Source organism: Nothobranchius furzeri, chromosome 12, assembly GCF_043380555.1.
Source record: "Nothobranchius furzeri strain GRZ-AD chromosome 12, NfurGRZ-RIMD1, whole genome shotgun sequence".
NCBI lineage: Eukaryota > Metazoa > Chordata > Actinopteri > Cyprinodontiformes > Nothobranchiidae > Nothobranchius > Nothobranchius furzeri.
Genome location: NC_091752.1, coordinates 57,871,116 through 57,886,428, shown reverse-complemented (window position 1 = coordinate 57,886,428; position 15,313 = coordinate 57,871,116). Strand labels below are relative to the sequence as shown.

Sequence of the window (15,313 nt, the reverse complement as noted above, 5' to 3'; positions counted from 1 at the left end):
TGGTCGACATACAAAAAAAGTGGTCAGATCAGAAGGTGGAGGCAATGAGCAAGATGTCAATAGCCACTTTAGTGATGCCATCCAAAATGGCTGCTTTATGGTGCTCAGGACTGACTGAGATATTCCAGATCTAAGCACAAATTGAAATGAAAACATTTAATTGAACATACTTGAGGCCCGTGTACTTTAAATGATCCTGGCTTACACTTTGTGTTTGGTTTATGTCATTTGTGCATCAGCATGCACAATTATTGATATTAGGTTCCCAGATGTTGTTGCATCTACAGTTATTCGTGCAACATGTAAACAAGGTGGAAATATCTGGATATTGGCCATGAAAATCAGCCCAAAACATAGGCACCCTATTGGCCATCATGACCTCAACATACTGGTACTGGCAAAAGAATAACCCAGGCTGGTCCATCTCTAGTCACTATTATTGTAACGTGATGGAAGTGGTTACACTTATTAAATGATCAATAAGATGTGATACTCCATATAAATATGAATTATCAATCCGACTGGTCTTTGAGTATTTGATTTAATAGTACCTTAGGTTCTTTTACTATTCAGGGAACACACATTTCATATTAATTCATACAGAGTCAAGGATATAGTTTATAAAAATGAATATAATTCTATATTTCTAAACTAATGATGGCACAGAACAAATTATGATGAATGATGGTTGGACAAGATAACAGACAGTGAATGAAATGATGGAATGTAGGCTTAGGTGTTACATTACAAAACCTTATTAAGTATCTGAGAAATCTTGTGATGTCTGGGTTGTAAAATCAGACCGACTGTATGGTCTAACAAGCTATCAATTATTCATAAAGCCATCCCACGCCACTGTGCAGATCTGCGATAGCCTTGTGTGACGGCAGGTCTCGGCGGTCCGGAGGAAAGACAGCCAGATTGGTGATGTCACAGGATGGAGTGGCTCATGGAATCTCAAAGAGTCGTAGTTCCCTTTGAATTCAATTGTCGTCAGCCCTAAGATGCTGCCAGGGTCTGCTACTAAGACGTTCCACCTCTGATGAGTTGTCGCGTCTGATGCCACTGGCAAGCGTTGCAAAGAGGCTTTGACCTTGAGTCAAAAGAGAGGATGGTACCAAGTGTTTTCTCACCCGGTCGGCTGAACCGGGAAGCTGGCTGAGAACTGGCTAGTCCAGGAAGTCAACGAGCTTTTATTAACTACTGTTTACAAATTTAGACAAATCAGAATTTGACAAGTTTGAAGGTGTTTCCAAAATACCTCAGGCATCCCTCCTTCATTAAGACACTTAGAGAGGTTATTTCTCAATGTGAAGTAAAATCCTATTAACATTACTGTGAAGAAAATGTTAAACATTAATCATGTTACAATTTGTGTGAATATACAAATAGATTAACATTAAATTCAACAATTACTAATCTGGCGTAATTTAAGCTCTGAAAAAAGTCATTACAGAAATAACATTCATGTTAACCCATCATTCTTTAATGTAAGTATATGACACATTATTAAAACACTTTGGATTTGAACATATTGTCCATTCAAGAAAGTATGATTATATAAACTTTTAAAGTTATAAAGTAATTTTAAGAGCCTAAGAAGATGAGCTTTATTCAAAGAGGATAAGAAGTCCTGCATCTTCTGCAACCTTGAGGACTCGTGACGTACCGCAGGATAAGTTAGAGTAAAAGTGTGACGGGTAGAAAACGGCAGATTTGACTTGTCACGTTTCATGATATTCAGACATCTTGCCTCTGATTGGCCTGTGACTGACCAAAGCGACTCTTCCACTGCCTCCATTTGCTTTGCAGCATTTAGTTTTACCTCCACACAGTGCCTATCAAGAGTAGTTAGTTAAAGTCTTCAGCTTATCCATAATGCTGCAGCTAGAGTTCTGATGAGAATTAAAAAGAGAGATCATATCTCTCTTGTCTTAACTTCCCTACATTGGCTGCCTGTTAAATTCGGAATATATTTTACGATCTTCCTTCTCTCATATAAAAATGTTAACAATCAAGCTCCATCATACATCAGTGATCTGATTGTTCCATATGTTCCTAACCGAGCACTTCGCTCTCAGACTGCAGGTCTACTGGTGGTTCCCAGAATATCTAAAAATAGGATGGGAGGCAGATCTTTTAGCTATCAGGCTCCTCTCTTGTGGAACCAGTTCCCAGCTTTAGTCTATGAGGCAGACACCTTGTCTACTTTTAAGAATAGGCTTAAAACATTTTAATTTGATAGGGCCTATGGTTAAAATCTGATGTTAGCCTAGATCTGGACAAGTGGGGGAGTAGAGGGAGGTGGAGTGTACAGTTGATAAAGAAGGCTCTCCCTTAACCTGCCTCCAACATGCCTCCATCTAAAAGGCTAGGTTTATCCAGAGTTATCTCTGTAGTTATGCTGCTATAGGCTTAGACTGTTGGAGGACACACTGACCACTTTCCACACTCGACTACTTTCTTCTACAATCTGCTCTTTAACTGTATTATTTCCTGCGATTTCAGCTGTTAACTTTATTTTTTTCTCTCAATGTTTATCTCCCCAGAAGCTACAATGATGTTCTGCTGAGCTGTGGTGCCCTCAGCCATCGGCTTGAACCACTTAAACATTCTCCCTCTCCTGATAATAACATTTTACCTTTTTTGACATTGAATGTGCTACTACTAGTTTACCCATTTAATTATAGATTCACTAGGATAAATACAATAAAGTTTATCCCCCACCAAATAGAATATTTACTAAGAAATCACAATGTAACCATAGAAACACTACTTGGTATATATGTTTATATATGTTTTGTGTGTGTGTGTGTGTGTGTGTGTGTGTGTGTGTGTGTGTGTGTGTGTGTGCGTGCGTGCGTGCGTGTGTGCCTGCTCTGTCTTCTCGATCCCCAGTGAGTCGTGGAGGATGGCTGCTTATACTGAGCCAGGATTCTCTGGAGGTTTCTTCCTGTTAAAAGGGAGTTTTCCTCTCCACTGTCGCTATATGCTTGCTTAGTAAGAGGATTGCTGTAAAGACTCTGACACTAGTCAGTGACTTGATGCAATTTGCTGGGTTCCTTATATAGGAAACTTTTTACTGATTGGCTTAATGAACTGACCTGAATTGGAATGTTTATTATGTGAAGCGCCTTGAGACGACTCTTGTCTTGATTTGGCGCTATATAAATAAATTTGAATTGAATTGAAATATAACAGTAGAAGAAACTACAGGGGAAGCTGCAGATGAGCAGGAGTTTGCAAAAATCTACCTGAAGAGGAGTTTTGAGTGGGAACCATTGAGTTCACTGGTCTCAGGCTCAGAGGGAGAGATGTACAGAGTCTGGGGTCCACAGCAGCAAACGTGGTGTAAAGAATAAACTTAATAAAATGTAACTTCTTTTATTTTTTTATTTTTTGCAAAGTACAGACAACAGTTCTTGCTACTTCATTTTTAGTTAGATGTGTAATACAGTCCTGTGTAAAAGTTCCTTTTACTTTACCTGCAGGGATCCATGTGAACATATCAAGTAACATTTCCAGTAGTTCTTTGGGCATTTTGGTGGTCTTTTAAAAGTTAAATGCTTTTAAAAACACGAGATAACTCAACAGTGTTATATCACAGTGTATGTTGGTAACATGTTTAAACTCCAATCATGTTTGGTCATGGTTAGTCTGAGGTAGTCAGCTGCTCATCTTAAAGGAGCCAGAAGAGTCTCTTTATGTCCACACGTACTCAGAAAGATAACATACTAAAAGAGCGCCCTGTGGAGAAGGGAGTGAACTTGTAAAATTCCTTCTCACTAACATAAATAAAACATGCAGCAGTCCAACTGGCTAAGACGAGATCTTCTACTCTTCATGCCTTCTGTCAAAAGCGGCTGTATCTGGATCAGACTAACACATAATGCCTCATTCATTGCCCGCATGTTTGAAAGTTAGTAGCACCTGGGGAGGATTAGGGGATAATGAAGCGCTCATTTAATACAAAACTTAGATAACCACATCCTCTGTTCCCCCTTTTCAGTATTTGATTCTCAGGCCTCTCTGGCTGGAAATGCGGAGCACCAGAAAGAAGGGGGATAAGTATTAAAAACAGGACCAGCTTGTTGCTTTCTCCCCTCACAGATGTGCACAACTCCCAAACAGGATTTGGTCTCTCACTGTGCATTTATTTCCAGTCGTTGGCTTCATTTGCAGGTTTGGAAAAGCACCCTAAAGGCTCAGGCATTCAGGTCCCTGCTATAACTGAACGGCTCGACATTTGTCGTTGCGTAATAATCAGAATGCACACTCCTGCAGCACAAGTCTTCCTGCTGTGAACAACAACTGTTGGGGTTAAGTAGACCATGACAGAGATGACACTAGCTCATTTTCCATAGAAGTTTCATGAAAACCCTGAGTTGATGCACGGATGGGGAGCCTAAAGACTGTGTTACCTGTCCTGACAGAGGAGACTTTTTGAAGTCATGGCAACAAAAGACCAGCTCTAAACTGATTTAGATTCTGCAAGAACTTCCTGCTCATTGTGTTCATAATTACAGTACACACATCTGCAACGATGACAGAAAAGCAGCACACACACTAAATCCTGCTGCCGCTCATGACCCTTTGCACTTGAATTTCTTGTTTTTACAGACATTCCTCTTGTTTCAACACTCAGTTGTTTTCGCTCATTACTTCTGACAACATATGTCATTTGTGTTTGAAGACCACCTATTAAAGCCAGCCAGTCTGGGGTGTTTTGACTCATATCGCCATGGCAATGGAGTAAGAACATCTCAGCTCACTGAGGGAGTGCACACAGTCCTAGTTTGATAGACTGAGATGCACACACCAACCCGCCTCATGGGACAAGTCCTGTTCTGTTTCACACAACCAGGTAAAGGCTCCTGGGAAATGTGTCCGCATCAAGGACGTAATTTTCACTTAAGAAGTGGGGGGGGGGGGGGGGGTATGGGTATCTTTGCAGTATAATGGGAAACAGGCTTCAACACAAATTGTTGTTTTCCGCTTGGTCCTAGAGCTCAACCAGTGTCAATTTAATATAGCGTAATATTGTTTTTGGATGGTAAAAAGTGCAGGGGTCAAAACTTGACTTTGGAAAAAGTGGGGGGGGGGGACATGTCCCCCCTGTCCCCCCCCCCAAATTACGTCCATGGTCCTCATCACTCCCTACACAAAAAGATTAGGCTTTAGCTGAGGCATTACAAAGACGCTGACCTGAAATAACCTTGTCTTACCGTAAAGTTGGACAGCAGGGTCATGCCTCTGTATTCATTTCTCCTACAGAGTGCCAAGAGCCTCCAGAACAACAAGGATTCCCGCATCCTGTGGGCCAAAGATGACCTTTTAGTGACTACTGGCTTTGATATGGTAAGAATGTCCAAATGAACTTTTGTTTATTAATCTTTGAACAGTAGTCACTGACAGGCATTAATAACCATAAACTAAACATTCAAGCATAACCTTCTTTCTCTTTCTTTAAAAAGATCTTTGAGCAGATTTAATTTCCCCAGTAGGTATAAAAGTAAAAAGTGAATTTGACTTATGTAAAACTGCTATATTAAATCGTATTTGTACACTCTGACCTGCGTACCTGGAAGCACATGATAAATACAGCTAAGTCAAGCTGACTTACACACATTTCATTGATCAGCATTTTTCTAACAGACATGAGAAAAATATATTTTATCTAGTTTTTTAGAATTTTGTTATTCAATATGTGTTTTTTTGCATCAATTCCAGTTGAAATTAGATTAAACAAACACTCCTTAAAAACAACAAAACACACACACACACACACACACACACACACACACACACACACACACACACACACACACACACACACACACACACAGCCCCATGTATGTAACTGCACACTATCAACACCATAAACAAAGGCATATACTCAGGAATGACAAAAGCCACAACATTTATTTAAGGTCTGTTAATTACAAAAGTGAAGTGACCAATACATTTATTCATTTATGGTGTTTCACCTGATAACCATGTAAAACCATGTACAAAAGCAGGTGTCTGAAATAATTGCCTAAGTTTGATCAGAAGTGACTGAACCAATACCTGCAGGAAGACGGTTCCAGTTTTGAGGAGCTTTCACATTAAAACCAAAAACAATACGAGCATTTGCTATTATTTATTTATTTATTTATTTATTCATCCTTCCTGTTAAACCAAACCTGTACTAATCTATGACCCTCATACCAGAGTATGACGCCCACACATAAAACTGTAAAGACTTTAACAGCTAAATGTGGAGAAGCAGAAAAACGTTGGTTTCTTTAGGAAACAAAGGCTTTTTTAACGTTGTCAGATTTACCAAACACATCTTCAGCTTGTCTTCAAGCTTCCATCAAATAAAAGCATATTAAAAGAAAGGTTTAGCTCCCGTTGTAAAGAGCTGTGTGTGATCAGTGTGTTGTGGGCTCTCTCCGTGCCTTGTGTCCACGTGTGTGTGTGTAGATGCGTGGCCGTGAGGTGAGACTTTGGGACAGCAGGAAGCTGAGCTCTTCAGTCAACTCGGTGTCCCTCAGCTCTTCCAGTGGGTAAGTACTGGACGAGTTTGTAACCCTCAAGCTGATTGTCTGAATGCTGACCTTGTTGCACTTCATGTACATTTGTCAGTGAGAGTCCACAGAGCGTCTCTGTGTGGTTAGTCATGCAGGATGTGTTCAGCTTGTGAGTGTGTCGAACCGCTCGTGACATTGTGTGAGATTTGGTCAGTATGGACCTCCTAGAGCCTTTCTACACCGTCTTTCTACATTCCTGCCATTTCCTGAGTGTCTCTCTCTCTCTCTCACTCACACACACTCACACACAGACAACAGACATTATGTGTGTGTTCACTCTGCATCCTTCTGTTCGTGACTTCAGCTAAGAGGGTCAGGAAGCTGCCGCGTGCGCTGACACTCGTCATTTCTCCAGTTGCTCAGTTTATTTTTCCAAACATGACTGCCGAGGTCCGGAGGGTAGCGGGAGCGTGGCAGGCTTCCAGAGAGGGGAGGAATGCAAGGATGGAGGAGGGGGGGGGGGGGGTGGAAGGGAGGGAGGATTCCTTTGTCAGGTCCAGTTCATGCATCTAACAGGTTAGCAGGCCAAGTCCTTCCACACTCGTGCTGACAGGCTTTAGTCGGGTCACACAGCCTGCTGTTAGGGATCGGGTCTGTTTGTTCTGACTGGTTGTGTAAAACGATGCATGGATTAGGCTGCTGAGTGCGTTCTTATCAACAGATGTTTACCTGCTCAACACCGCACACATCCTTTGGTGTTTTGGACCTATGACCTACGGATTACAAAGAGTTAAATAGTCAGTTTTTCACCCTAAAAACACTAAAAGAAAACAGCTGTTTAATGTTGTTGTTTTTTCTCCATTTTTTGTGATGTTGAGATCGGCGGTGCTGAACGTTCATTTTGGTGTGATCTTAGTAATCGTCACATTTTTTAGTGCTGTCCCCCTTTTAAATGGAAACCGAGGCTATTTAGTGCCACACATTCCCCTGTCACGCGTTTATTACACAAATATGTTGTGAGATTCATAACCCTCTGAAGCCACAGAGGAGAGCGTCAACCAGCAAATAGTGCTTGTGGCGTCTGCTGGTGTCTACAGAGGAATCTTGAAGTTTGCCAAGAGTGTGTTTCTGTGACGAAGACACAGCGGTGTGAGACCTTCTGGTCATCTGGAGACAACTTGCTAATCATAGTTTCCCCCACTGGCTGGTTTTCTGGGAACTTAGCTTTTCATACGACCAGATGATTTAATTTGATTGTAGAAATTAGCCCTGATTTTAAAAAGATTCCCTCTCAGTTTTATTACTGGTTTATTTAGAATACAGGGATTTTCCATTGCATGTAATTACATGGGCGTGTGCTCTGCATCAGCTCTGTTTTAAATCACGTCTGTCGTGCTATCGTGTTCTGGGATGGTGTGTCTAAGAGGAGCTATCACTCACAGACCACATCAGCAGACGCCTGCACACCAGCACTGATATGAAAGAGGAAAGCAATCTCACATGAGGTGTTAACATTTACCGACCTTTTTTCTTCTATTTCTGACTTCTTTGGCTCACAATAAAACTTTGGAGCTTTTGGAAATCATCTACACAGAAGTTGCATGCAGTTTCAATGTTAAAACATCAGGAGGTATTCTTCTTGATCTTTTTTTTCCTTCGTTTTAGAACATTTAGATTTCAGGTCCTGTTGAGGCTGTAAAATTTAATGAGTTTGTAATTTATTTAGCCTCCTATTAATAAATCTAAATGTACCAATTCAACATTTACAAAAAAGCAGAGGTGGAAAGAGTACTAAAATTCCCTACTTAAGTACGAGTACCAATACTTTGATAATTTTTTTACTCAAGTACAAGTAAAAGTACTTGCCTAAATTTTTACTCAGTTAAAAGTAAAAAGTATTGTAAATTAAATGTACTCAAAGTAAAAGTTACTTAGTTACAATTTTGTCAGCGTAAAGATGGCTACATCAGTGCACACACACACACACACACACACACACACACACACACACACACACACACACACACACACACACACACACTGCAGCATGTTAGAATCTTTTGAATGACTAATTGAACTACACTGAACTGCTTTTGTAATAATTTAATCTCTTATTCTGGAGTAAAATAAAGAAACAAGCTAAATCATCACATATCTGTGGCATCAAGAAGCATCTTCTGAGTTCAACCACAGGGATGGAGCACAATGTTCACACCTGAACAGTATCAGGATGTTTTAACTCACAGAGGCCTGCAGGTCTTCTGTTTTATGAGCAAAGCGCTGATAATCCACTTGTTATGAGCATTAAACATTATTTTGCTGCTGTCGTGCGGAGCGGTAGGGAAACACGTTTCAAGCACGGAACCGAGTCTGGTTACCGAACCGAGCAGAATTCTGATGGCGTCACACCGGTGCGCGAAGGTGCGGGTTCCAACCCACAGGAGAGGAGGGAGAGGGGAGGTAAACAGCGAGTGGATCACAGGGACTGAACTGATGTCTTTGAGCAGAAGTGTACCCCCCCCCCCACACACACGGTTTAGACGCGGCGCTCAAGCAGGTGTCTCTTCCTGTTCTGACGCTGCTACACGCAATATTTTTAATTTATTAAGCCTATAGTTTGTTTTTACTCAGTAACGGATACGATTTAAAATGTAGCGAATTACAATTCTGTTTTAAAAACTTACTTGAGTAAAAGTAAAAGTACAGATTTTAAAAACGACTCAAAAAGTGTAAATATACAAAAAAGCTGATCAATTACAGTAACGTGAGTAAATGTAATTCGTTACTTTCCACCTCTGCAAAAAAGGATGGAAAACGTTGGTAAAAGGACACCCAGCTTGTGTGAATGTGTTAAAATAATCTTGATTTTTACGAAAACCCAAATAACTCAAGTTTTGCTTTAAGTTTTTTCTGTTACATCATGAAGTAGCCCTTGGGTCCATCCAGCTGTAGACCCAACACAGGCTGACTTTTACTCTTACAGCATCCAGAACTCTACGAACAAATGTTGCACCATAGGAAATAATCCAACACCTACTTGTAATCCCAGAAGTACTGCATGTCCTAACTCTTTGTTTAGCTAGGTATCCTGTAACCTAGGTAGGTTGGTATCCTGTATCAGAAAGTGGGGCCATGTTATTTGGTAATGGACAAGGACACACTGTAAATCTTTGTGATTTTTGTTAACGATAACTGAACAATAAAGATTCATGTTGGGCCAACTTTAGTCATGGTGGCTGGAGTCCATTTATTATTAAACTGTGTTGGCACAAACTGCTTTGTAGCCCCAGACTGTCCTCAAGATCCCTTTGGACCTGTTGCTTTATCGTCATGGTGGGTTTTCCGTGGAAATGCAGATGTAGTTCAGCTCTGTCTCTTGTTTATGACCAGCAGCCATGGAAAATACAAGCTGCCCCCCAGCATTTGAACCAGTGTCATTCTGCTGGTGTCAGAGGTATCTCCTCCCTGTCATTTAAGTCCTTGAGGTTCATTTAAAAATGGATGTTTGTCTTTTTTATTTCCTGTTTGTAATTGAACGGGTTGTGGTAAACATGTTGTGTAATTGGAGCAGAGAGGTTGCTTGTATCAGGTTAGCTGCGCTTGTCCGCAACTTTCAGTAGGACTGTTTTCTTTGGAGTGACACAACATGAAGAGGCCCGGTATCACGAGCCAGTCAACTGGGGTTGTGGGTGGAATATAATTGGGAGGGATAATAATGGAGGGGAAATGTTTACTTTTGGGGTTTAAATAGAGCCAGAAAAAAATCAAGGGACAGAGGGATGATGATTGTTAGAGGGGCATTTTGAGCTGTGCGAAGGCTACTATTACTGCAGATTTTCCATGCAAGTTGCAGATCTGGTCATTTGAGAACAGAGTGGAACTTTGTATTTCTCCCTTACTCTGCCCTCTATAAACCAGAATTACAATAATGAGTTTAATTAGGCCTTGAAGCCAGCTGCAATCAGTGAACTTTATAACAACGTTTTCATCCACACACCTCCACTTAAGCGTTAAAGAGGCCATATCATGGAAAATCCGCTTTTTGGTGCTTTTTACCATGCAATATTGTTATTTCCTCACGAAATAAAAACCAAACCCATTTTTGGCTGCATTCATGCATTTTCCTGTTTCAGCTGCAAATGTTGAGCTTTACTTTGAAAATCCTGTAAAGCCTTAATGGAAACTAGTCTTTTGGCCCTGCTCCTCTACCGGTAGCTGGTCTCTGGTGTGACACCTGCCTCCCATGGCAGTACAGGATATGTGGCTTAGGTGACTATTGTCATGTCGCAGACTTGATAGTCCAGTGGTTAGAGCGTCAGGCTGGATGCCTTAACCACTGGACTACTAAAGCCAATACAGCAACTGACGCTGTTGTAGGCACATTTACGCTATGGTACGGCAGCTGCACCAAGGTGGATAGAGTGAGGCTTCAGAGTGTGGTAAAGACAGCACAGAAGATCATCGGCTGTCCTCTCCCCTCCATGATGGACATTTATTCCTCCCGCTGTCTCAGTAGGGCAGCAAACATCATCAAGGACAGCTCCCACCCTGGCTTCAACATGTTCAGATTGCTTCCCTCAGGGAAGCGCTACAGGTGCATTAATACAAAAACCCACAGACTCAAAAACAGTTTCTTCCCCAAAGCAATAACCACCCTGAACTCACACATGCACCGATAACACAGCCCCCCCACTTCCCACTTCCTCCATTGATCACCACTATCTATTGATACCAAATTCCATGTGCAATAATTGTATATACATAACATTACTGTCCATATGTACATAGCGCTGCAGAACTGTAACAATACTGTGCAATAATTTATAAATAACACTTACTGTCCATATGTATATAGCGCTGCAGAAGTGTCCCCCCCCCAAGTATGTGTGTTACACTGAGTAGGTGATGCTCTGTATCTCACTTTACACCTGTATAGTGACAATAAAGGCATTCTACTCTATTCTATTCTATTTAGTTGTGCGAGGGTGGGCGGGGCTTCAGTTCATTTCTAGGTATAAATTCAGGCTTATGAAAATAATTCGTATTTAAGAGAAATGACATCTCGATAATGACAACGGTTATATTTTATCATATACTTTGGCTGCCTTTGCTCTCAAAGGTTTACAATAGCACGATCTGAAACGTTTTACGCATCTAGCTCTGAGTGATGTAATTATTACATTTCAATGACAACCAGGTCTCCACAGGTCACATGGTTAGAATTCGGCATGACAAAACGGTAACCTTGGAGAAGTCGGTGCCTGTGACCTCTCTAATAGTCCCCAGTCACTACTAATGCTCCTCTCTTCGGGTCTTGCGTGCTCAAGTGAAAGCCGGTACGCACGTGCGTCGTCTCTAACTTCTCATCGTAACCAACCCTGGCTCGGCTTGTTGCAGGCGAGAGACTGATTAAAACGGATCGCTGTGACCAGACGAGGATCCAGCCTGTTGATTGGAGAGGAGGGGAAGCTGGTCCCTGGAGAACTGACCCCTCTGTTTTCCCAACCCAATCACGGGTTACACAAAGAGCGCTCCCTCTGAGGGAAACGGCGCTGACAGACCGAGCTGCTTGTGCTGGATAGAGGAGGATGCCCCAGGTGTAATGTTCATGCTCGCGCTCCTCATAGACTCTACAGTCTATTTTTTCTGTGTTTTTGGCTGTGGGTCGTGCCTGAGAGTGAGGCCTGGTTAGTGGGCGTAATTGAACCAAGCTCCCTTTAATCAGATGGACCCAGACTTTTACAGAACAGTCCCCTTTCTCCCACCTCGGCCCGGTTTGTTTAAAATCAGTCCCAGATGACGGCTTTCCTGTGGGATTAGGTGCAGCTGGAGTGCTGCTAACCATACCAGACCTCCAAAAAAAAAAAAAAACCACCTCTCAGTTTTTGAAATATAGTTGGACCTGATTAACTTTCTAAGAAAAAAATAAAGCTTTGTTGTTTGAGTACAGCTCAGAAATGAATGCTTAGGGTGTCACGAAAGGCTAAAGCCCCAATCCTCAGGTGATCCTCTGGGGTCAAGTCGATAGTTCAGCAGCTGCACCCCCTCGCCATGACAACCGTAGGGGGATGGGATTAAGCAAAGATGTGACCGCACACGCTCTGTCAGGGAACCTGAACTCAGCTTTCTGACGGCTGAAACATGGCGTCTGGAATCTGTTAGTCATTTGGGGTTTCAGTTTTTTGATTCAGTGTGGAGGGAGTTCGCCCAGCAAACCAGGATGAAAAGGAGCGGGAGGCAGCTTTGAAATCCCCTCCTTATTTTTTTAAGATGGTGATATTGTCTCCCTGTGAGCTTTTATTGGATTTTTATGGAAGACAATCCCAACCTGCTTTAGCATTGAAAGAAGAACATATTTAGTGTCCTGCGAGTAACCAGAACACTAAGTGATCTGTTATTTTTCCTGTTTTAAAAACAGCTGAAATTCCTTACCTAGCTACCATCTGTATGTTATCATTATTCTTGTCTGTTTCCCAGTTTTTTTCCTCTTCCCTGCGTAAATAAAATAGAAGCAGGGAGCTTGGTGTTTGAAGGTGCTGGGATCTGGAATTCAAATTAGGTGCTTTTTTTTTTCTTCGGTTCTGTGCAGAACTGGTAAAAAGCACATGGAAGTATGTGGAGCGTTTGGCTGGGATCGCTAATATAATTCACAGAGGGTTTTGATTTCATCCCACAGGTATGCGCTCAGCACTCCAGGGATCAGAAGGACCCTTTTGTGTGAGCTCACCACAGACAGAAAAATATAAAGTCTTTCAACCCGCCTCTATTCTCTCTTCCTCCATCCACCTTTCTTACTTTTCTTCAGCTCCTTCTGTGTTTGGATGATCATTTTATGCAGAGTGAGCTGAGGATTATTGGTCAAAGGAGGTTGTTCTGCATTACGTGGCTGCGAAGAACGTCCTAAAGAACCAAAATGGGATTGCTTTCCTGGAAAGCCTCACTCTGATTTGTCTCAGTTTCAGAATTTCAGACGGAGTCAGGCTTCACTTTCCATCATTAAGGAAAACGGCAGCGCAGATACACTTGCAGCTGTGGATGCTGTTTTTCACGAACATCTGGAAAAACGTCTTTTTTTACATTATCCAACAAAGCGCTTCCAGTTCCATTTGGAATCTTTTCCCGAGCAAAATCCTCCCCTCTACTTTGGCTCATCTCAACATCTTTTCAGCACTCGTCTCACTGTCCAGAGGAGTAAGACGTCAAGTAGCTGAGTGTGCAATTACAGGATGGACAGAAGGTCCAGGGTTAAAGTGGAGACAGTAAAGGACTTTATCCAGTTGAATAAACACACTGCAGATTATTGTTTTCTCTTAACTGAACTGCTTTTTCGCATTACATCCTAGCACGTGTCCTTTTCCCTACTCAGCCATCTTGTAGTGCTCGCACTGGTTTGTGAGACTAATAGTCGTCCCTTTCATGGGAATCAGGAACCGTAACGCTACAGAGCTCCCGTTTTTAAACCATGCTTTGTTTTTGGACTCCGCTCACCTCCGGGCTGCCTGCCACCTCCTCCTTTTGCTGAGGTAGAAAAAAGAGAATTTGAGTGATGGAGAGAAGTGTGTTTCTCGTTAGTGGATGGTTTCCTCTGCCCCGCTCCCTGCCTACACCCATCCTGCAGGCCTGGCCTCTGCTGCTGCCTCTGGGACGGCTGCAGATTGGCAGCCTGTCACTGCACACCTCCTAACCTTACAAAGAATAAAGCGCGCTTGCAAGAGGAGCGATAGGGCGGAGGAAGTATGAATGAACAAAGACATGATTGAGTCTTTAATTTGAGCAGACATGTTGAATTCATATGAGCTTTTTCAATTTTGCATTCAGAAATAAACTTGTGTCATCTGCATGAGTCTTTTGGTAATATGTTTTACATAAAAAGTTAAAGGAAGAAAGAAGGAAAGGATTTTTATACAACGCCTCTCAAGGGAAAAATCACGAGGCGCTTCACAAGAAACAATAACATTTTTTAAAATTATTAAGAAGATCACAATAAAAATGGGTCAAAAGGGAAAAATTAAAGGCAGACTAGGCAATTTTTGCTTGCTTTTATCACCCCCTATTGTCTGTTTAGTAGAAACGAAAGCAAAATTCTCCTCGCTCCGCGTTTGTCTTTTTAACACCTTCATCTAACAGCTGAAACGTCTTCCCAGCCTTCCTTAGTGTCGACATCAGTGATTCATCACTAAATTAAACAAATGAGCTGTTTATGATCTAAAACATGCAGGAAACATGCTGGAAGCAGACAGCAGAGCCAGGTATGCCAGTAGGTAGGTAAGTGGAACATTCTGGCCACAGGGGGCGATAGGGGCTAGGTGGCCTTTCATTAACATTTTAGCACATACTGGCTCAAGAAATGTATTTAGAATATGAAAATAGTGTCTCTTCAAGACAAGAAAAAAAATGAGAATAAAAATAAAATAGTTAACATAGGAGTCCAAAAAATATTGAATTTACTGAAACACCAGCTTGAGAAGAAGCTAGCGAGGAAGACAGGGATGAAGAGGAGTTCCTGTGAAAGCCAGCCTGAAATGGGTTTTCAGCTGCTTTTTGAAGGAGACGACCGAGTGACCAGAGCAGTGATTGTTTCTTCTGTCTTTCATTTTTATGTTTAATTTAACTTTATTTAGATATGTGGGGATAAAATGATGCTTTAACAGAGAATTCAACTTCAGATGTAAATCTGTGCTGCAGGACTTAATTATGATCCAGAGATGCCCATAGAAGAGCCTCACATCTTAACCTGACTATCTTCAAAAATAGGGGTATAGAGCTCCGGACCCCACGTGACTCTCAGTTAGTAGACG

At 41.7% G+C, this 15,313-nt stretch overlaps 1 protein-coding gene across 1 annotated transcript in view; it reads left to right on the top strand.

Annotated features, from left to right (window-relative positions):
- coro7 (coronin 7) overlaps positions 1-15,313 on the top strand; it is a 155,529-nt gene that overhangs the window by 40,629 nt on the left and 99,587 nt on the right. Inside the window, exons 8-9 of the mRNA XM_015945575.3 lie at positions 5,275-5,358; positions 6,469-6,551. Coding sequence (XP_015801061.3) covers positions 5,275-5,358; positions 6,469-6,551 — 167 coding nt within the window. The remainder of the gene's footprint in view (positions 1-5,274; positions 5,359-6,468; positions 6,552-15,313) is intronic.